The 24,049-nt window shown below is 40.7% G+C and overlaps 1 protein-coding gene across 2 annotated transcripts in view; it reads right to left on the bottom strand.

Moving 5' to 3' along the window:
• ZZEF1 (zinc finger ZZ-type and EF-hand domain containing 1) overlaps window positions 1-21,808 on the bottom strand; it is a 95,776-nt gene extending 73,968 nt beyond the window's left edge. Inside the window, exons 1-10 of one of the 2 annotated variants that reach the window (XM_080923670.1) lie at window positions 21,678-21,808; window positions 17,772-17,966; window positions 15,687-15,858; window positions 14,991-15,190; window positions 13,021-13,231; window positions 9,708-9,824; window positions 8,685-8,863; window positions 6,596-6,694; window positions 1,939-2,030; window positions 1,120-1,268 (exon numbers count right to left, since the gene is read on the bottom strand). In XM_080923670.1, the coding sequence (XP_080779796.1) occupies window positions 1,120-1,268; window positions 1,939-2,030; window positions 6,596-6,694; window positions 8,685-8,863; window positions 9,708-9,824; window positions 13,021-13,231; window positions 14,991-15,190; window positions 15,687-15,858; window positions 17,772-17,966; window positions 21,678-21,771 (1,508 nt within the window). In that variant the 5' untranslated portion in view covers window positions 21,772-21,808. Of the gene's footprint in view, window positions 1-1,119; window positions 1,269-1,938; window positions 2,031-6,595; window positions 6,695-8,684; window positions 8,864-9,707; window positions 9,825-13,020; window positions 13,232-14,990; window positions 15,191-15,686; window positions 15,859-17,771; window positions 17,982-21,677 lie in introns of both variants that reach the window. The other variant, XM_080923669.1, reaches the window with a different exon arrangement.
• Window positions 21,809-24,049: the final 2,241 nt, after the last annotated feature.

The raw sequence follows: 24,049 nt of genomic DNA, 5'->3' as shown, positions 1-24,049 counted from the left end.
TATTTTCAATGAGAGTTTGTTAACAGCATTTGTTCTTTCACAAGACCTAGGTTTGGTTCTTATGACAGCTCACAATCACTCATAACTCCTGATCTAGGGATCCAGCAGTCTCTGGTCTTCATGGGCAGCAGGCATGCACATGGTGTATGTATTTACATACCACAGAACTGTAGCTGGTCTTTGCTACTTCATGGGTTCTTCTTTTTCCCATTCTTTATCCTAACTCCCCCAGTTTTACCCCCTATCACTGGGTAGAAGAGAAACAAAGATAGAGGGGAGAGAATAATTAGGAAAATCCCTGAATCTAATTTCTTTCTTGACCACGGCTACTAATAAACTGCAACCAACTTCCCTAAATGACCAATAGCCACTGACCCTGCCTCTTAGGGCACTCGAATTTATGTGCCCTCTGAAAAGTTCCCAGAATACTGAAGTCACACAATCACAGAAATTATCTGCATCTGGCAAAACCACATTTCTGCTAGAGCACAAGACAAATCATGATCAGTTGCTGTGGATAGTTTGAAGTAGCCCCATATCCCTATACCTGGGATTAAAACAAAAGCACATTCTTAAAAAACTATTTCTGCATTTTTTAAAAGAACCCAAAATTCCAGAATTCTTAAAAAACATCACTATACAAAACACCCATTTAAAAAATTTTTTTAAACACTTGACCAACAGAAGGGTGCAGGACAGCATAAATCTTTCAGTGGTCAGGTGAGACTCAGGCTGCGGCTAAGGCAGGTATCACTCCCCAGCCAATCTCAAGACCCTTGTCACAGTTAGGGCCAAGTAATAAGTTATACACAAGCTAACACACCTCTGTACTCACGCTTTTAGAAAGTAACAATGACTTCTGGCCTCTGTGGTAGGATACTGGCACCTTTTCTATAAGCATAATTCAACAATAAAGATACATTCTTTTTTTTTTTTTAAGACAGGATCTTACTATGTAGTAATGGCTAGCCTAGAACTCATTATGTAGATGAGGCTAACCTCAAACTCACAAAGGTCCACTTGCTTCCTTAAATGCTGGGATTAAAGTATGTAGTACCACACCCCAGCAAGCAAGCACATTCAATTTTATTGACACACAATTTTTTCTCTGGGTTGTACCTGCTTTTCACAAACTGCCTCAGGTCTTGGAGCTTCCATTTGTCATATTTTTCAAACCGTTTGAAGTGTTCTTCTGCATGAAACTTCTCAGACGGCGAGTTATAGGCAAATACTAGCCCACACTGAGCACCAATGCCACCACGGCGAACCTGGGAACAGAGGCAAACGTTCTCTGCTGATTTGTCTCCAGTTGACATAGGTAAGATACAACACAGTGGAACCAATAAAACAATATTCCAAGTTTCTACGCCCTGCAAGTAAGGGGGCTATTTCCTACAAAATGTTTGTTAGCTTGGCTCTCCACCTGCAGAGTCACGAGACTTAAGACTGGATCTAAATGTGTACACTTGCCCTCTGCTAGAGGACTGAGACAGAGAAGACAATTACTGGAGACCCAATGATAGGCAACGACCTCTGGAAATATAACCCACATCGCTTTCTTAAAACAAACAAAAACAAACAAACTGGGTCTCTCTATGTAGCTCTGGTTGTCCTAGAAGTCACTACGTAAAACAGGCTGGCTTTAAATTCACAGAAATCCATTGCCTCTGCCTCTTGAGTGCTAGGATTAGAGTGTGTTCTACCATGCCTAGTTCAACTGCTTAAAAACTTCTATTATTTTATACATATTGCTTGCAGATATGTACCACATGCATGCCTGGTTCGACATGGTGGGTTATCATGAGGTTGCTGGGAATTGAACTCAGGTCCTCTGGAAGAGCACCTAGTGCTAGTAACTGCTGAGCCATCTCCCCAGCCCCTATTTCACCTTTGAAGAGTAGTACCACTACTTAAAGAAGGTGGAGAAAAATAAATTACCATAATTCTGATCTGTGTAACTTGGAAGGCAGACTCAGTTCCTGCAGAAAAAATAGTACTTGCTCTGGTTTTTCCAGTCTCTGTAAGAAAACCTAAGAAAAAGGAACAGAAAGTTAGGATGTGTGAGTCATGTTTACATTCCCAAGATCTAGTATCAACAAAAGCAAGGGTAGCCAGCCCGTCTGGTACTGTGTGACAGTTAGAAAAACAATACCTCCCTCCCACACTTCACACTTCTACAAAAAAGCAGTAGGCAATAAGAGGATGGCTAAGGGCATCCTCCAACACAGACACAGACACACAGACACACACAGACACACAGACACACACAGACACAGACACACACACACACACACACACACACACACACTACAGTCTCCTCAGGATGTGAGTTTCAATCAGAAACAGAAAACTGCAGAACCAACCATCTTCTTGAATCATCCCTAAAGCCATAACTAATGTTTGACTGAGCTGATTAAAAAAAAAAATAGGTTTAGCAGCTGAAGGCTGGCCATCTAGGACACTCTGGAACAAAGGTTATGACACATGCTGAAATGGGAGGGGATTACTGGGTGTCCTGTCTAACCCATTCTGAGCTATCTCCATCTTCTCCTGCCTCTAAGCTATTCTATAATTTTGTGAGTTGAATACCGAGGGTAATGCAAGTGATTTTTGTCCAAAGAAATATATAAAAAATTTTTTAAAATGTAGCTGATTATTAACTGTAAGTAAATTCCAACATTGGTTTTTGTGTGTTTTATAAATTTTCCTGTAAACTATTGACACTGGTTCCTTCCTTCCTGTATTAAAAAGTCCAATGAGAGTCATTTACCTTTTTTGATTACAAATTATGTCTCAGATCACAAAAGATGTGCTGTTAAACTCAAGGTGCAGCAGTGTAATGCAAGGACATGCTTAAGTCGGTGCTGCCTGAGCTTTGCTCCTGGACCCTGCCCTGCTTTTAGTCTCTCTCCCGTAAAGTCAAAACACTGGGGTATGTCCATGCCATCATTCCATACCTGAGTCTAATAACACAAACATTCTTAGACTATGGGTTCCCACAAGACAACTATGCAAAATGTGTTACAAAGACCAGGAAATCGAATCCAAGAGATTCTTTGCTAATTCAGTCATATGATCTGGTTTTATCAGGGATGAGAAGCAGTACAATGGCAAAACCCTATAAAACTACAACTGACGTTACCAAATAGCAATTCTGTTTACAATGTTAAGAAAGCATGTTGCGAGAAATGAACACAATTCTAAGGGCAATACTCCCAGATAATCCTAATTGTTCTTAGAGTCCTGGATGAATCTACTTATAAAAACTTATTGTAAAAGGGTTTCGGGGTTTGTTTGTTTTTTTTTTTTTTGTTTTTTTTTTGTTTTTTTTTTTTTTTGTTTTTTTGGTTTGGTTTCATTTTTTCCTTCTGTGTAACCCTGGCTGTCTTGTGACTCACTCTGTAGACCAGGCTGTCCTTGAAAGCATATACCACACCGCCCTGAGCTTAGCTGGCCTGGCCTGGAACTCACTATGTAAACCGGGCTGGCCACAAACTTACATGTATTTGTCAGTCCCTGCTTCTCTACTACTGGGTGAGATTAAAGGTGCGTCAGGATCTCAGGTCAAAATAAATATTAAAAATTTTACATTATTTGTTTATTTTAATTGCATGTGTTTATATGGGCGCCTGAATAAATGCATGTTTGCCACATGTACACAGGTTCTCACAGAGGCCAGAAGAGGACATCAGAACCCCTGGATCTAGAGTTCCTGGTAATCTAAGACTACCTGATATAAGTGCTGGGAACTAAACTTTGGTCCTCTACTAGAGCAGAATGTGCTCCTACCTTGGAACCACCTTTCCATTCCCAAAATAAATGTTTTTTGTTTATTTGTTTTGTTTAAGAAGGACATATTGTAGAGAAAGATATAGACTGTTCTCTGATTTATACATTCCTGCTGAGGCACATGTGCACCTGCATCACACATCCATACTCACATGTATAAGTGTACACACTAAAAAACAAATAACTGTGTCACCTTGTCTTGCTGGGTTTTTTTTCTTTTTTTGGGGGGGGGGGCGGCAGGCTATCCCTTTATAGCCTAGGCTGGCCTTGAACATCTGATACTCCTACATCACCCTGCTGAATGCTAAGATTACAGGTGCACACCACTTTGTCCAGTCAATGACAGAAGTAAAACCAGTCAGACTTAAAGGATTTAATGCATCTGTACCTCCAGCTCCTACTGGCCAATTATCCTTTAAGACCCAAGTATTAGTGATAGTAACTTCATTCAGAAATTTAGGAACATTAGCAGTGTCAAATGTCAAGATTCCTTCCCTAAGCATTCTTGGGTACTCTAGTAGCATTTGCTCACAACTGAGACATCCCAGTTAAGAGGAGCTGAAGTGTACCCCTGAGAGAGCTTTTATTGTTCTAAGGGGGAAAAAAGCCATTCCTCTTGCATTGGTTCTTCAGGCTCATTTCTTAGCTGAGTAAGAAATCCACACAGAGCTCGTTTCCAGACTGACAGAGCTGTGAGAGGAGTTCCGAGAGAAGCTGAGAGCTACTGTCCATCCCCTATACTCTAAACAGCAACGGCAACAAACCAAACCAAGGAAACAAAAGCAGAAAATCTACCTGCCATAGTCCAAATCTAAAAATTCACCTACTCGAGGGAAGGAGAATAGGAAGTGGAGGAGGCTGGCACAGAATCCATGAAGAATAAGGAAGTGTTCAGATCAGGCAAGGCACAAGGCTAGGAAATAATTCTCACAGATGAGAAGTTTGTGTAGATTTTCAAGCTCAACAGTGCTTATAACCTCCCATCGTAAAGCAGGTGGAGGTAGGACTGCAGAGCAGGCAAAGAATACATCTGTAGTCCTTGAGAAGCTAGGACAGGAGGACCATGAGGCTCAGGTCAGCTTGGGCAACACAGGAAGATCCTCTCTCAAAACTAAATTAAGCCAAAAGTACATATTCTGATGCCAAAAATTCTACTTCCACCTGCACTAGAGACAAAAATTCCAATTTTCTTTTAATTCCAATTCTTTAGAGTAGAAGAAAAATGCAGAGGATCTTTAGCACAGCAATTTTGACTTTTTCAGGTGTAGGAACAATAAAGAAGCAAAGAGCTGCTGCCACCACCTCCTTCCAATATCCTACTCCACCCCATCTTTGGGTGGCAGGTGGCTTGCTGTGGCTTTCCTTGTAGAGGCTATGGATGCCATGAAGGAAAGTTCTTTATGGAGGCTGGGAAGTTCAAGAGTGTAAGGAACCTTCTTGTGCAAAGTTTACTGCTTCAGAGGTTAACAAAGGACAGGAAGTACAACTGGGAACCTCCTTGGTGCTGAGAATGAAAGTTGGGAAACAGAGGAAAGAGGCAATGCTGAAGAAATCAGAAGCCTGCAGGCTCTGAGGGAAGCCACAACAACACCAAATCCTGAAGAGGAAGATCAGGCCAGTCAGTGTTAACAGCAGCTAGAACATTCTACTTTACCGAATCAGTAAGTCTCCAAGCAGTATAGTGAAAAGAAAAGAAACACATACAAGAAGCTGTCCAAATGGTTACCAAGGTAAGGAAAGGCTCACAAATACACCTGCATAAAGAAAAGAGACTAAAGTAGAATGAAGCAGACACAAACATACGTATGTGCTAGAGATGAAGAGGACTACTTCAACACATCAAATGCCAGCCCAGCTGTAATGTTCTTAAAGATGCTCTCAGACATATGGTGCTAAGGACCCACTGTCTTTCTCAATACTTTAAATCAACTCAACAGAAAGTCAATGTAAACTTTAAGACAATTAAATGCAGTCACTTTTTCTATCTCAAGAAGAGGAGAGTCTTGGTTCTATTTTTTTGTTTGTTTAGCTTGGTTTGGTGGGTGGATGGTGTTTGTTTGTTTGGCTATTTTTGTTGTTTTTGTTTTTAAACAGGAACTTTCTATGTTGTACTGCATGTCCTAGAACTCATCAAAATATAGACCAGGTTGGCCTGACAGAGATCCACCTGCCTCTGCCTCCTGAGTGCTGGGATTAAAGGCATGCACCACCTGGCAAGTCCTTGCTTTTTAAAACTTCTATTTTGAACAGCCTTAAACTGTCAAATACTTAATGCTGTCTAATAGTCATTACTATCTAGACAAAATCTGAACCAAAGTATACAGAAGCCATTGTTGTTAACCTGAGGTGAAGATTAATGTTTTTGGTGACTCATGCCTATAATCCCAGAATTTAGGGGCTGAGGCAAAAGAACTGTCTTGAGTTAGAGGCTAATCTAGGTTGCATAGTGAAACCCTTTCTCAAAACAACAGAACCCACTAATATCTAGGGGCAGAGGAGATGGCTTTCTAATCAGCAGCAAGTGCTGTTCTTACAGGGACTTAAGATTCAGTTCCCAGCATCTACATGTGGGCTCACGACCATTTATACATTTATAGGGCATCCAAGAGATATGATGCCCTCAACTGGCCTCTTAGGGCAATAGGCACACATATGAGTATGCATACACACCGGCAAATCACCAATAGACATTAAAACATAACACACACACACAACTAAAACACCAACATCTGAGAATTTCCACGGTCAGAGTATGAGTTACGTAGCTGCCTACTGTGCAGCTAGCAATAGGCTGTCTACCACTTACCATCCCTTGTCCATGGCTCTACAAGAAGATTTTCAGGTCCTGACTTATCTTCTTTTCCTTTGACATCACAAGCCTGAAGAGTCAACTGGAGAGGTTTACCTGTCCAACGAAAAGACAGGGCAAGTTTTAAGCTAGGTGTACACACACACACACACACACACACACACACACACACACACACGAAAGACAAAGAGATTGGTAGAAGTGTAGGGCCTATGCCTGGCTAGACTGCTAAAAGCTTACCTGTATAAAAGGCAAAACAGGGACCAGCAAGATGCCGCCAAAAATGATGACCTATATTTCATAACTACAGCTCTAGGGGATGATACTCTTTTCTCAACCCTGAGGGTGCCCGTGTGAATATGATGTACCCAAACACAGACACATAAAGAATAATAAAAATAAATCTTAAAATGTCTTAAATGGATAAATAAAAGGTCAAATATCATGGGAATACTAAACAGAAGTTGTTGCTCTCCTGACTGAGAGCATAACCTATATCTCTGAGTAAGGTTAAGAAAAGGCCTCTAAGAAAACACCTTTCCAGAAGCAAACACATCGCAATATACAGATTAATATTATACACTCAACTATGGAAAGGTTCCTAAAATACTTTTGAAGCTAAAAAACAAATATGTTTTACTGGCTCTGTATTTAAATGTGTAATGTTTTTATCTTCTTTCTTTAAATTATCTCCAGGAGGGCAGTGAGATGGTTCAGTAGGTGCAAACCTAAAACGCTGAAGTGAATCCCTGGAGCCATGGGAAAAAAAAAAAAAAGAGAACTGAATTCCCAACTGTCCTCAGACAGCCATACAGGCACTGTGGCATATGTGCACATACATATATGTATGTATTATCATACAATAATAAAAAAAACAATAATATAAATAATAAATCCAGGCAAAATTTTAAAGTTTGAAGAAAAAAAATCAAATTTTGCTACAATAAACTACAAAAATCACCGTTTTTAATAATGTAACAAGTTGGATATGGTGGCACATGCCTTTACTCCCAGGACACAGGACGGGGAGGCAGGTGTTATCTCTCTGAGTTTGAGGCTAGCCTGGTCAAGTTCTAGGCTAGCCAGAGCTACACAGTGAAACCCTGACTCTAAGTAAAAAAGTAGTAAATAAGTAAATAGCAAATACCCACTAACCTTTTCTATAGCTCAGACTAATCACTGTCAGGCATATGCATATTCTGCCATATTCTCGTCTCCTCTGCTCCCTGTCCCAACAACCCTAATATGAATGGTAAATATATCTGGAAAACACTTAAGCTTCCCACCCAGCCATGCCTGTTCCTGGCCCAGTTTCTCCAGAGATTTTGCTAGTGTTGAGAGAAGCTGGATTCATAAGACAATTGCCTGACTTTAAAAGTTAAACATAAATCACAAAGTTGTATTATATTGTACAAACTTCATGGTGGGAATATCCCTGTAATGGCTGAAACACTGAGGAGGATAAGAACAATCACTTGAACTTAGAAGACAATTTGACCACTAGAGGCTGGTATGGTAAATGCTGTTCCTCGCAGCCAGGTTGTAATTACTGTGAACAGCTTTATGGGCACTGGTTGAGAAGTACTGGGAGCCTCACGGTAGGTCATTTACAAAGTGCTGAGATGGGCCCAAGCAGGGAAAGCAATGGCAGGTGCACATATGTCTCTGAGCAGCTATGGTGTGGATGTAGAGAGAAGCTTTCTGAGACAACAATCCCTCTGTACCAGGTCTCCGTGAGCTCCCTACATCCAGATGAGAAATACTCCAACATAGTCTCTCTACATATACAATGACACACACTTGTACTTCACCAAAGACGGTTGTGCTCAAAATTGCTTCCAGATCCAAGCTTACTAGAAAATCCAAGAACTATCAGGGGACTTGGGTATCCTCTTCTGCCAACCTGCCAGAAATGACAGACACCCTCCTTCTCCTACCAGTTCAGAGAAAAACTAGTAGTCAGATGTACTTACTCAGGGCCAGTCTAACACTATTCTAACCCCATTTGCACACTACCCAGAATGACCACAAAAGGCCGAAGGGCACCTAAAAGGGGTGGCATCTCCATCATGCCTAGGTCATGTACCGTATTTCAGGAGTAGGTTCTGCCTGACAGTTGCCATGGATGAGATGAGGGATGACGCATCATACTGTGTGTCCAAGTGGTCCGTGATAGTACACAGAGAGCTCATCACTTTGGCAATACTTCCTCTTGCTAGTGCAAAAGCCAGAAGAGTCAGCTCTACCTCTGGAGTAGAACAGCAGCTACAAAGGACAAGAAAAAAACTTTCACTTCCTGAAATACAAAAAAACCAGACAGCTTAAACCCATGCAATTAATCCCTACAGGTCAAATTAACCTGTCATGTGCTCTCTAGATATTTATGAGAAATGTGTTATCAAATCCTTAAGATAACCTGAGGAAAAGCAGAATCAACCCAAGGGCCAGAAAATTAAAGTCACCTATGAAACTTTAATGATACAAAGCATCCTATTAAGCCAAAGATAAATGAACTGCTGCAGGCAGTCTCCATCAAGACTCCTTGGAAAGAGCTAGGAAGGACACAGAGCTGAGGGGTGCCTTTCTTGCAAAGATTGAAAACTACTAGATCTACCCCCTTTATATTTCTTTGCCTTTCTAAATGCACTGTAACAGAAACTCAAGGTTATGTGTGCACCTCAGGGCATGATTAATGTCCTAAGGGCTCAATGAGGAGAGCAGAGCATCCTCACATCAAGTGATCCATTCTATAAAGTTACTAAGGCACTTTTCTCAGTTCTATGGGCACCTAGGCTTGCTAGCCCTGAGTGTAAGCATGCTCTGACTGAAGGCAATAGGGAAGAGAGAAGAAGCTTGCATCTTAGACTTGGACACATCTCTTCTAAGTGAATCAGAGGCCAACTTCCTCTGCATCCAAATTCATAAAGTCAGATAATATTGGAGGTATACCAGGGTTAATTCAATTAGGATGGGTTTTTCCTTTTCACTTTGGTTACTAAAGATGAGTCTTTTAGTGGAAAGATTCTTGTAAGTTTTTCTTAAGAACTGAATGAACACAGATGCATTTTACCCCATACAAGGTTGTTCACCTCAGCAACCTTGATTTTACCTAGTTATCCTTATTAGGAAGCTGTCCACTTCTTCCAGAACATTGGGAGAGAGGAAAGTTGAGAAGTCCGTAGATCCTGGAGAGAGGGACAGTGGTGGCATGTGCTGCAGTGCCTTCCTAAAGAAGTAACATATGCAATTAGAGCAAAGCCAGACTTGATATTAGACAAAAGTGCACCATCAAATCTTGTGCTGAAGAATCTCTTGAGCTAGTAGGCAGTACTCCTGTGGAGAGCCTGGTGCACAATATAAACTCAACTCGTGTCCCTAAGAGTTATATGCTAAGCAGTTTAGTAGGGTTTCCCTTTTTTCCTTTTTGGGAAGTTTTATCACCCTGGTAAAAGCTTCCTTGGTTCCCTGGAACTTATGGTAAGTGGTGAGAACAAAAGACAGACTCATGAGAACTGTCCCCAAAAGTTGTGTGAATTTAGTAGACAGTTTGCTTTGTACAAGGACCTTAGGATCTATGGCACTGAAAGAGGTGTCTTGAATATCACTGATTCCTAAGCAGATTAATACCATCGTGTGTCCTGTACCTAATGTGGTCTTTTGGCTTTTTCACCTTAATGTTTGCTTGAAAATTTATGTAACAAGTGATTACTAGGTGCTGGCTATGCACTGAGTATGTGAGTGTACCATGAAACACTTGAAGGTATGCCAAGAACACACAAAAACATCATTAGCCAAGCATAGTGGCTCCCACCAGAATTTTAAAGGCTAAGGATCTTAAGTTTGAGGCCAACCTCAAACTATATTACATGATAAGACCTTATCTCAAACAAAGAAGCCACCCTCAAAATTCTAGAATTGATCATCCTTTATTATTTTTATAGATTTCATTTTTATTTTTGTGTGCATGTATATGCATTTATATATGAGAGACACAGAAAAAAAAAAAAAAACAGAGAAAGACAGAGACAGAGAGAAAGGGGGGAAGGTGTATCTGTGTGTGTTTGTACATTAAAAGAACAGTGCCTAAGGAGACCAGAAGAGGGTGTAAGATCCTCTGGAGCCAGAGTTACAGGTGTTGTGGGTGCTGGGAACTGATCTAGGGTCCTCTGTAAGAGCAGCAAGCACTCTTTACTACTGAGCCCTCTCTCTAGCCCATTATTATTCATTTTATTTATTTAGACTAGAGGGTTATTTGTTTGGCTGGGTTTTGGCAGTCCTGGGGATTGAACCTAGGAGTTCTTAAATGCTAGGCAAAGTATCAGCCCTTTCTCTCTCTGTCTCTCTCTCTCTCTCTCTCTCTCTCTCTCTCTCTCTCTCTATCTCTATCTCTATCTCTATCTCTATCTCTATCTATCTATCTATCTTGAGACAGGGTCTTGCTGTATAGCCCAGGCTAGGCTTAAACTCACTACATAACCTAGGCTGGTTCCCAACTCATGGAAATCCTCTTGCCCCAGACTCCTGAGTGCTGGGATTATAGATGTATGGCACCATGCCTGTCAATTTCTGCATACCCGAATACAGACAATACAGTAACCTAAGACCTAAAACTTGTGCCAACTTTCCTGCTTCTCTGGTTTTCCCTGCCTGCTGGCCAGTCATTTGGGACTCTGCTGACAACTATGCTCAGCTGTAGCTGTCAATAAAGGCAAAAACCACATAGTCATTTATGGGGTTCATTTCTTACCACACAAATAAATATTTACTCTGATTGATTACCCAAATACATTTTTAATTATTTCTCCTCAAAGTGCAGCTTTTATTTTGTATTGCTTTTAGATAACTGGGCTTTACAAGTTAGGGAAGTAAAAGTACACTGCACAAGTACTAGGACAACGCAATAAGAATATTCTGTAATAAGCTGGTACATCTGCAAAAAAAATTAAAGTAGGGGTCAGGTGTAGCAACAAACTCTTAATCCCAGCACGCAGGAGGTAGAGGTGAGCAAATCCCTGTGAGTACGAGGCCAGCCTGGTCTACATAGTTTGGGATAGTCAAAATTATGTAGAGACATTATCTCAAAATCAGCTAGCCAGCAAAAGGCCAGTAACAAAACTAAGATAGAAAGCTCTTCCTCTGTCTCTCCAGATGCACCACAGTCCTAGAGAACTCTTCAGAATACCTAACTTGTAATTTTTAGAGGGGTCAAGGTCATTAAAGTCAAGGAAAAACAGGAATTATTCTAGACTTAAGGAAACTAAAGGAATATGATAACAAAAGGAAAAATACAACTCAGAAATGGATCCTCCTGCTATAGGGCTTTACTGGGACAACTCAGAAAACTCACACAGGATCTCAGGAAAACATCCCTTTCCTCACTGTGTGGCTTTTCAGAATGTTGTTTATAGGGAGCGCATCATTTAAGTATCTGGGGACATCAGGGTCAAAATTACTCTCATATGACTGAAGGGGACAAAAAGATTGATTAGTCTTGCCATGTTTCTCTAAGTTTAAAAGGTTTAATAAAAATGATGTTTGTTTATTTATTTTTTGAGGCTGTGTCACCCTGGCTGTCCTGAATTGGCTCTGTAGACTAGGCTGGCCTTGAACTCAGGAATCCACATGTCTCTGCCTTCCAAGTGCTCAAATTAAAGGTGTGAACCACCATGCCCAGCAATAAAAACAAACACTAGACATCTTCAGGCCCACACTCAGCAGTGCCATTAATGATATGCTCTGTCGTGGAACCCATATGCAGTACACTAACAATTCCTTACTACAGAAGCACCATTTTAAAAACACAGGGTCTTGCTAAGTAGCCCTGTCTGGATGGAATTTACTATGAAGAAAAGACTCAACTTCAAACTTGCAGCAACCTAATCTACATCCCCCAGTGCCAAGAGGAAGTTGCAGCTTTTGTTCTAAGTGTAGCTATTTCACTGGTGGGGCCCCTTCAACAGAGAATAAGTTAGTTTAGTATCCTTGAAAAGATATAACTTATTAATGAAAAAGAGCTCCTTACCTGTGAGTTTAAACACTTAGATTCAGACTGACTCATCTCTGCCCTGTCTGTGTGCTCTGAGATCACTAGATGCCTACCTATAAAATGAGGGTAACTTATACAAGCACTTCAGTGTCTACAGGAAAAATAAGAGCCAAAATTTGAAAATGCTGTCTAATATTAAATGCCATATAAACTTGAGTAACTGTCCCCAATGCATAAGGAGCAGGGACAACATGGATGACTTCACGTCAGGGAACTAATGAACTAAGGAAGAAAGACAGTGGAGGAACTGTGACAGCAAGGCAGGAAGGCGGAGCCGACACTTCTTCAGTGTACAGAGTCAGAGCATCAGAGTGGGGCTGAGCCCTGATGCAGGGGTAGTCAGGATGCTCCCTGTGTGGGAACCAGAGTGACTTACTGAGTATTGTGCAGCACTGTCTGGACAAAGGCAGGATTTGTCTCCATAGACGCTGTCACCAGAGATGTCAGCAGAGACCAGTACCATATTGCAGAGGCATCAGAGACAGAGACCCCAGACTTCTTTACTCTCTGAAAGCCAACCGCCCTCAGACCATGAATCCTAGTGTCACATCCATCGCTAAGACAACGCTTTATGTTTATTTGGACATCTGTTGAGCACAAGCAACAAGTTTAACATTGGATTAATGCCTTTAAGGATCAGCACACAGTAAGTTCATAACTAAAAGCAAAATGGAAAATTGTTAAGCTATATTTTAATGACAAAATAAATGATGTGTACAATGGAACTAGTATAGAATTAACCTGTCTCAAAAGTACTGACGAATCTGAGAAATCATTGGAAAATGTGTAAACTTAGGAGTGAGGTAGATAAAACTTCTTCCAAATAAAGTGCGGTGTGACATTTCTAGAATTCCTTCTAGCATTTGTAGTTTCTATATCTGGCTCACAGATGGTTGTGAGAATGTCTTTTTAACAAGCAAGTGCAAAATAGAGGCCACAGACAAGACTCGCTTTCAGATGCCACGGCTGCTCAGGCGGCTAAAGAAGACTTTAAAAGGATACAACTGAGAAGAGAGTAGCTCAGCCTAAGGCAGGAGGCCTCTATCCTACAAGCATAACTACTTCTTGATGGAGGGTGAGACACAAAGACACCACCTCCTAGGCCTCAGAAACTTTGAACAAAGGAAAAAGTACTCTTAGCCCAGGAAAACATTAGTAGAAATGAAACAAGCCATGAAGCATTCTGGCTCCCTAAATGACATAGGGAAAAAAAAAAAAAAAAAAACCCACACAACTGTTTTATTTAAAAAATGCTGTGTGAGCAAGTATATAATATAAAAAACTGAAAACAGCCATGCAGGGGTGGTGCACACCTTTAATCCCAGCAGTTGAGAGGCAGAGGCAGGAAGATCTCTGAATTTGAGGACAGCCTGGTCTACAGAGTTCCAGGATAGCCTGGGTTCTGATAGACAAAGAAACCCTGTCTTAGAAAAAAAAAAAATTGAAAACATAAGTGATCAAAAATAAAGGGTAGATTAGCATTGAGGTATTTTTAGAACTCTTAAAAATAGGTATCATCACTATATGAGATGACAACATACTAAAATACAAAAGAGCCCAGAATGGCGTGCACAACTTTAATGTCAGTACTCCAGAGGTAAAGGCAGAAAGATCTCTGTGAAGCCTTATCTTGGTCTACTTAGTGAGTTCCAGGTCAGCTGAGCTATATAGTGAGATCCTGTCTCAAAAACACAAAACAAAAAAGTCAAGGCATGGAGGCACATGCCTTTAACAGTAGCACTTGAGATACAGGTGGATCTCTGAGTTCAAGACCAACCTGGGCTACATAGTTTCAGGACAGCCACAGTTATATAGTGAGACTGTTCTCAAAAACAAAACAGTAAAAATACAAAGGAATATGAGCAGAATATTATAATCTTTGGGAAATGCTGTGTATATTATACGCAAATATACATAATTCTATGTTTTTACTAAAATACTTTTTATATGTATATATATATATATATGTGTGTGTGTGTGTGTGTGTGTGTGTGTGTGTGTGTACATACACACACACACACACACAAATTCATAAACACAAGAAGTGGTCTGGAAAGAACCACACCAAAGTACCTGTGATTTGACAATTTCTGTGTAGTATGATTTTGAATATTTTTTGTCCATATTTGAAAGTTTTCTAATATGAAAATGTTTTAACTACAAAAAGACTTTATTGCTTTTCTATAGTTTTTAGAATTACTTAGTAGATACAATAATAATGACCCCCCCCCCCCGTCCCGCAGGTATAATAGAAGCAAATCAAATTTCAAAACTTCGAGGCCTTCTTAAGGCTTAAAACAGAATGACTACTGTTCCTCCATCACAGCCCACAACTGTTGGACTCACAGAGCTGACTGATGTTGGCATTTTCTAGCAGTGTCACATAGCCAGTGACATTGCTGGGGATGTGCACGTCTCGAACTTCTTGCAGGTCATTGGCACTCCTTCCCACAGCCACTGTCACCTGCTGTGGCATGTAGCTCTGATCAGTGGCAGCCACTGCAATGGACAGATGCCTAAGCACGACATCTGGTTTCATCTTCAAACTGGAAAACAGCACAGAAACCACCAGTATTTCCAGAGACCAAGCACTGGTGGGGCTACAAACATATCTCATTTATATCCTCCAACCCTGCAGACATATACAGGTTAAAGAAATTTAAGTACAAAGTATTCTTCCCTATGTCTGCAGGTTGGAGGTATTTACACATACCATTACATTTGGTATACGTGAAGATGGGTTTCTAAATGACTATCCTGGATGCCAGCTATGTGTTTAAAAGGCTGTCTGGCCTCCCTAAAGCTCCATATAGCCACTCAGTATAATCTTATATTTACTTTCAAGCTATTAGTATAGACAGGAATAGACAATATGAACATTCTAACAAAATCCTTCTGCTGACCAAGAAGCAATTCTAAACTGCATCCAAAAAGCTGAATAAACCCTCATTTACAGTAAAACCTCATTTATTTATACCTCCCAGAAGAGCTATCTCCAGGCCACATTCTAAATGTTAAAAGAATAAAGCATATACTACTCACCGTATCCAGTGTGAGCGGGCACTACCATCTGACTGCCAGTAGGATGAGGTTTCTCCATTTGTCATCCTGTATATATCTGCAGGGTTGGAGGACGTTTCTATATAAGCATAGCACTTTGTAACGGACTTGAGTTTGTCCATCTCTGGGCTTCTGGCTAGATCTCCAGGGCTTTCTGCAAGGAAACACCAGAGCTTAGTTATTTCACAAAGACAAAAAGGAAACGGTCACTTAAAATGCTAACACAAACATGCTTTACCCTTAGGCACCAAAACCTAACATTCCTTAAAAACCTCTTTCCAGCTGGGTGGTGCTGATGCAAACTTTTAATCCTAGCACTTGGGAGGCAGGGACAGGTGGATCCCCGAGTTTGAAGCCACCCTAGTTTACAGACAACCAGGGCCACACAGAGAAACCCTGTTTCAAAAAAACCAACACTCTTCCAAAAAACCCATTGGCCAAGGACTATAGATAGTCCTGAAGCCGTTTGTATTTTAATGTTAATTCCACTAACCCAAGAAGGGCGGCCTACTCTAGAAGTGACTTCATCTGAACCTTCCCATTTTAATTAGTAAAATAAAGGAAAGCCAGTGACTGGGTGGGGGTAATGGGGATGGAGAAAGAAAGATCAGGGAGGAGAGGTCAGAGGACTGGGGGTGGTGGGGAGAGAAACGTCCAATATAGAAGTCCAGAAAGACCAGATAGATCCAGCTGTTAATTGGCATTAAACAGCTATGAACATTAAGGATTTTATAGGTCTAATATCTCATATAAAAGGGCAGTTTGTATCTTTGTCTATTTGATGTAATCTTGTTGTGTAGAGGGTTTGTGGATTGAGAATTGAACACATAAACCGGGTAGCGGCTCGGACAGAGCGACAAAGGTGTGCACAGCTCTATACTAAGGACCCTCGGAGTGAGGCGTGGGGCCGATAAAGAGATAAGCTAAGCCATTTTTTTATTTTTTAATATTGAATGCAACAAATGACTGTCCCATCTTCTCATTGATTACACTGTGATGCCATAACTGGTATCTTTATAACCCACCCCAAGGGAAGAATACTTTGCATTTACGTTTCTTTAATTATGCTTTTACTTTTGAATCATATTTATTTATTTATTTGCTTGCTTGATTACTTATTTATTTGAATGTGTGTGTGGGTAAGCGCATGCCATAGTGCATACACAGCTGTAGAAACAAGAGGACAAATTGCAAGAGCTGCTGAAAAGGAGAAATCTTCTACTATGTGTGTTCTGGATAAAACTCGGGATTCTGATCTTGGTGATAAGTGCCTTCAGCTGCTCAGCCAACTTGCTGGCTCAAATGGGGCTTTTTAAGCCACTTACATTTCCGAGTATTTTCTAGTCTTCCCTTCTCCCATTTTCTTCCTGGTGAATAGCCTTTCTTAAAAATCTATTTTGAAAAATCAAGTCATATACTGTTTATACATTTACAACTAAATATATGTGCTTATAACAGTCAATATTTACTTGGGTGTTCACTGCCATGGAACAAAGAGTTAAGTAACTGACGAAGAATAGTTTCAAAAACAAAACAAAACAAAACCTTAGCCAAATGCATCATTAATATGATAGAAAATATATTTTGCTCCTGGAATGCCTATGTTGACTGCTTATGTTTTTGCTGGGAGAATCTGATCTTTTTTTTTTCCCTTTGAATGAAGGTGGTTCTCCGTGTGCATCACACAGCACACATGTGGAGGTCAGAACACAGATTTCAAGAGTCACTTCTTCCTTTCTGCCTTTCTGAGAGGCAGGTTTTCTCTTGTTTCTGCTGCCGCACCAGATACTCAGGCTGGCTAGCTGCCAGCTGATTCTCCTGTTGGTACTTCCTGTGCATGCTGGGATTACAGATGTGCACCACTGTATCTTGCTTTTTATACAAAATTTTGGGGACCAAATTCAAGTCATCAGACATGCACAGACAAAGAGGCAGGGTGAACATTCTTAGGCTACAAGCTGGTCAAGTATTTCAGACATACAGGCAACAAAGAACTGGCTCACCCTTTACTAAACACTAGAATTAATAATAGGAGAGTATTTTCAGGAAACTCTCCCACACACATACCCTTTTCTTTTTGTACCAGCTGATCCAGAGACTCCTTCAGAACTGACGACCTCATGGTGCACATGTTATTGCAGTGGTCTAACATTGGGTAGGGAATCACCATGCTGGAGATGCGATTGCGATGCAGGAAGCGTAGTATCATTGACGAGTGAATGCCAAGGCCCTCCTTTGACTCTGAAAATATGTCGATGAAACCTAGAGACATAAAATCTATTTTTGTTTATTTTTTTGTGAAACCACAATAGTTCCCACATCCTTTATCTGCTGCCCTATCTGAACTGGCTAAATTAAAAGCAGCCATTAACATCACTGAAATTTTGAGCCTCACACACACACACACACAAAAAAGAACCTCTTGCAATCTCAATTTAAGAATTTCAGAGACTAGAGATAGTTTAGCAGTTAGGAAAAAATATTTTTAAAGAATATTTATTTTTCTTTTATATTTATGAGTGTTTTGCCCACGTGTGTGTGTGCACTGCACGCATGTCTGGTGCCCACACAGGCCGGAAGAAGGCGTCAGTCCCTTGGATCTTAGTGTTCACATCAAAGCCGGAACAAAACATCTGTTGCTGTTGCTACAATTTCTGGCAGAATTTTATGTGGTGTAAGGTACTTGGCATATACTGTCTCATGTGGCCCTCACAATACAATGAGATGTGGCATGCTGTCCAGGGGTGGCAAAGGTCCAGGCAGCCTTGCTTTACAACAGGGTGGAAATGAAGTTCGGGTGACTCATAAGATAGCAAGAAGAAGGCGGGGTGGGTACACTCCTCCACTCCCTCCTTATGCTCCCTGCCATTCTAGGTCCTTCTCCCCAATGTATGACTCAGCTGAAGCCTGATCCTCCATCTTCTCTTCAGTCTCAGCACCTCTTGCTCAGATGTCCCACTTAGATGCTCTAAGTGACTTCCTGAATGTCTCCTGATTCCCATGTACAATTATCCCAAGTAATCTTATGAAGACATGACACAGACCACACCTGCCACTGTTTAGACTCCTTTTCTGGTGCCTTACAACCTACATTAATGAGTTTCAAGTTGAGGTTAATATAGTCCAGGAGCACCAGGTGAAGTAAGCAAAGATTAAACATGGCAGTTTTTCCAGAAGCAGAGACATACTTGTAGTCCCCCTCACCACACACATAATTTTTAAATGATTCATAATGTATGACAAGAAACTCACATAATTTTATTATTTGACAATTTTTCATACGTTCAAGTGACCTATGTGAACAGCCTCTGGTCAAGACACCAGCAGTCTCTAGGAAACTTGTCTTTAATAGCAGAACAGACTCACTGGAAGAGTCAGAGGAAGGACTGAAGGCCCTGAAGGGGTAGGAATCACACAGGAACACTAACAGTGTCAACTAACCTGGACCCTGGGGAGCTCTCAGAGACTGAGCCACCAACCAAAGAGCACACATGGGCTGGACCAGGCCCCTAGTACACAGAGGACTGCCTTGCCTGGCCTTGGTGGGAGGGGATTTGCCTAATCTTGCAGTCTTGATGAGCCAGGATGGGGGATAACCAGGGAGGCCCCACCCTCTCAGAGGTGAAGGGGATAGAGAAAGGACTCAAGGAGGAGAGAGCTGGTGGGGAAAATGTTTGGGATGTGAATAAATTTAATGTAAATTTAATGTAAATTAATGTAAATAAATGTAAAAAATATAAATAAAATTACCAAACTGCTCAAAAACAAAACAAAATAAAACCCTGCAGTAACTTTTTGAATAAAACAAGATGCTAAGAAGTTCTATACTTAAAGTAGCCTATTTTGATTATATGCCCTACTCAAACCCCAGAGAGAGACAATTTCTAAAAACTCAAAATCTAGACAACCCCTCCCCCATTCCGACAGGGAGACGAGGCTGCTGAGACTGCAATGAATTTGCTCCGAACCCATACAAATAGCAGACTGTTGTATGTGTGCATGTGAGTTACACACACACTCAGACACACACATACAATGCTGAATTGGAAAAGGTTTTCAGTTTTAGGAAGGCTCTATAAAGGAATGGACTTCAGTGAACTCCAAGTATCAACAGTGAGATACAAGAACAAGTTTCAGAGTGGAAGAACATTTGAGAGGGAACTAGGAAACTACACAAGACTACACAGAGATGACCTCAGCTTACAAAGGCTTGAGACTATGACAAGTCTTTTATGTGTGATTCTGCTACATAGTTTTAAGTTGAAAACTTTGAGTCATGAGTGTACTATGTGACCACTTCAGGATCTGGACACTGACTGTCAGACTTTCCTTCCATCAAGCACACAGTGCAGCAGACATCATCCACTGGTGGATTCCCTTCTCAACGCTACCTGCAAAATCTCTCTAAGACTCAGGTGACAGCTCACAGGTACAATGTTTGCCTAGCATTTATGAAGTCCCCACCACACTCATACATATACACACAATCTGAGAAATCCAAACAATACTACCCACATATTTGCAATGCAAAGGTGGGAGTGATTATAAATGCTAAGATATGCTAACTAAACAAAACTGAAAATTCAGCTTAACTGCCATGACCCTAGAAAAAATAATACATGCTACCTATGACGCCCTATAAGAATTATATAATAAAAGAAAACAAAACATTATTTCTCCATTAAGATGCATACATTTTCCTTCCCTGGCTCAATACATCACTTGGCAGTGAGTCAGAAGGATTAACAGCCATTAGATTCATACCATCTGCCAAGTCTATCCTGTCTTTACCTCTGCCCTAGAGACACTAAGTACTGTCACTTAGTGTACAGAGCAGGCAAAATTCTTAGGTCAGATGATGTGCAATGCTATTTCCCTTTCAAATTGAATTAGCATCTCACTTGGAAAAAAATGAAGGGTAGATTTATTCTGATGCTGTCTTTACATAAGTCTGAGTCACCAAAGAAATCATCTGAAAACACAGACCAGGCTGGATATATAGTGACGTTGTACAGTGCTTGCCTAATAAGTATAAGGCCATAGGTTCTAGCATCAGTGCATACAAGGGGAGGCGGCCGAGAAAGAGAGATCAAGAACATGAACACAAAGAAAACAAAACAAACAGGCAAAAAAAAAAAAAAAAAAATTAAAGGCAGTATTTGAGTGTACAACAGGTAGAAGTACCATAGATTAATTTTTTAGCAGTTTTTACTTTATAAAAATTACTAAAGTTTAACAGTAAAATATTTAGAAAGTAACAATAAAATGTTTGCCACATGCCAAAAAATAAAATGTGAGAACACAGAAAAAGTAAGAGAAGGTTGGGGGCTGGAGAGATGGCTCACTGACTGCTCTTCCAGAGGTCCTGAGTTCAATTCCCAGCAACCACATGGTGGCTCACAACCATCTGTAATGGGATCTGATGCCCTCTTCTGGTGTGTCTGAAGATAGCTACAGTGTACTCATGTAAATTAAATAAATAAATCTTTAAAAAAAAAAAAAGAGGTCACTACTCTAAACTGGCTTACAGTATTGAAATGAGTTAACCAATTACAAAGATGTTATGTTGCCAAAGGGATAAAAAAAAAAAGAAGAAGAAGAAAAAGCCTAGAAAAAAAGAAAGTAAAGAAGAGCTATGCAAAAGAGGGGGGCAGAATACTATGAGAACATGCAGCACGGGCCAGGGATGCATCTTAAGGGAGTAAACCAGACAATCTACTGAAGGTAGTTTCTTGACCAAGGGGCAGAAAACTGTCCAGCCATTGCTGTTGAGAAAGTGATGATTTCACTGATTTCGACCCAGTGCCACATCTGGGTCAGTCTACAGCACAACAAAGCTTATTTTTGTTCTCGGCTTTGTGCAGTAGTAGGGCCATAACCAATGAGGCTCATCCTAGATGCCATTACTACTAACTGAAACACTTTGGTTCTAAAAGAACATCTTGAGCCTTCAGAACTCATGTGAGCACCTACCTGGAACAAGAGAGCAGGCTTGCAGTTGTCTGATGACATGACTCAACTCCCCCTGAAGATTGGCTCCACTGGAGTTCTTGAGGGCCTCCAACATATTCTCAGCGTCAACTGTCCCATCTCCTTCAGCATCAAACTGGGCAAAGGCCTACAAGGTAAGAGACATATATGTATGCATACGTATTTCATCCAAAGATTCAGAATATTAGTTAGCTCTTTGTGTTTTATGAGACATATGTATGCACAATTTTATAACCTCACTTCTCCTCCAAAGCAGTAATTCTTCCACATCTCCAAATAATTTCAGAAGAAAGCATCCACTGTAAAAATTTTCAATAGTTGTAAATTGCTGTGGTTTGAATAGAAAATGTCCCCTATAGGCCCATGTGTTTGAACACTTGGTCCATGGCTGGTGGTACTGTTTTGGAAGGTTATGGAAACTTTAGGAAGTAGATCCTGGATGGTATATGTGGCCTTTAGCCCTTACAGCCTGACCTCACTTTGTCAATTTTCTGCTTCCAGATTGCAGCCTTAACATGACCTCATGTGTTTACTGATGTTCTGAGCCAGAATGGATGACAGTCTTTATCAGATTGAGTTAAAACAAGCCCTTCCTTCCTTCAGTTCGTCCTTAAATCTGGTTACAACAAGAGATGTAAAGTATAGAAAATGTCAAACACAAAGTGAAAATCTGAAAGAACTGGGTATAAAAGTCTGGGCCTTTTAAACAACCCAAACACAAAGCACTACTTTGGTCTACTGCATCAGTATTTTTAACCACTGTGGACTTCAGCCCTTGTCCACGCTAGGCTATTTAGGAAACCTGGTTCAGTATGAGACTTGGTTTGCATACTAGTCATCCCTAATAGCTATATGTATGTGAGTTGTCTGATCTGAAATATATGCTAGTTTCCACATTCATAGGCTGCTACCTGGACAAATACACAGGAATAAAGTCCCACACAATTAAAGCGACTAGCAGAACAATGTTCATTTTCTAATGTATAAACTTCTGCTTCCCTGTCACGTTCTACAAGACCATCATCACAGAACTGCGCTTTCTCCCAGTTTCAGTCCCTGTACCCTGGTTTCACTCACATACCTCCACCACATGTGGTGGCTCACAACCATCTTGTGAGCTGGTTCTAGAGGATCCAATGCCCTCTTCTGGCCTCCTCAGGCACTGCATGCATATGGTGTGCAAATGGACATGCAAAACATCCATACACACAAAATAAGGAATAAATAAATCTTTTTAAAATGCACAATGATAGATAAAATGTCAAGCTTTGCTTTTAAATAATTTGGACAAGAGAAAATTGGTGGTGTTTAGAACAAATAAAATTTGTCTTGAGTTAGTAATTGTTGAAACTGGCTAAGGTATGTGGGAATCAGTCCACTACTGTCATTTTAAAAAGGCATTCTTCCATCTTGACAGAGGCCTAACTCTCCAGAGAGTTGTAGAGTATAGACTGGAAAATGGCAGGCAGCTAGAAGTGAGAATGTCTCACTCTAAGTGGGCAGCTGGTGTCTCCTTGCTGAGTGGCTAAGGACAGCCTTCTCCAGAGTTTCCACAATGCTAGCTAGCAGCCAGTTTCATATCCTTCCAGAAAGAGAAAGAACAGTCTTCCCTGGGAAAGCTAACAAGCCTAAGTGAACAGATCACACAGAGTCACCCCATAAAAGTGCCTGGCCAATGTATGTTATAGTTAGACTCACAGGCCATAGTGAGACAGAGAGCAATCAGGCTATAAACCACCCCACCCCACCACATCCCCTCACAGAGTCTAGCTCAGGCTGACCTTGAACCAACTCTGTAGTACAGACATACTTCCTACCTGTGATCCTGCTTCAGCCTCCTGAATAGCAGCCCAGCTCTAGTCCCTTATTCTTTTATTGTTGTTTTTGTTTTATTTTGAGACAGTGTCTCACACTATGACTAGCCTGAAAACTTGCTAAGTAGGTCAAGCTAGTCTCAGACTCCTAGTGAGTGTCTTGCCTCTGTATCCTGAATTTGGGGTCTAATCCCTCATTCACTGGTGAGTAGATAGACTAGAACCACTTGACAACTGAGAAAAACCTACTATAAAACACAGAGATGCTTAAAGGTACTTTAACCCTAGCTTTACTGAAGTGTATATCTCACTTCCCATAAAATTCACCCCATTAAAATGAACAGTTCAGTGGGTGTCAATCTAATTAGAATTGTGAAACCACCACCCAGTAACTGACAAAAGAAAACACTGCAACTTTCAACCTATAACAGAGAACTATTGCTAAAGCAGATTACAATCCTGCACTCAGGCTAGAGCAGGAGGCTCTGGAGTTCAAGCTCAGCCCCAGAGTTGTATATTTAGTTCCAGCCTGTCCTGAGA

The sequence above is a fragment of the Micromys minutus genome (genome assembly GCF_963924665.1).
Source record: "Micromys minutus genome assembly, chromosome: 10".
Taxonomy (NCBI): domain Eukaryota; kingdom Metazoa; phylum Chordata; class Mammalia; order Rodentia; family Muridae; genus Micromys; species Micromys minutus.
The sequence above is the reverse complement of the archived record's forward strand: the minus strand, read 5'-3'. Positions and strand labels throughout refer to the sequence as shown.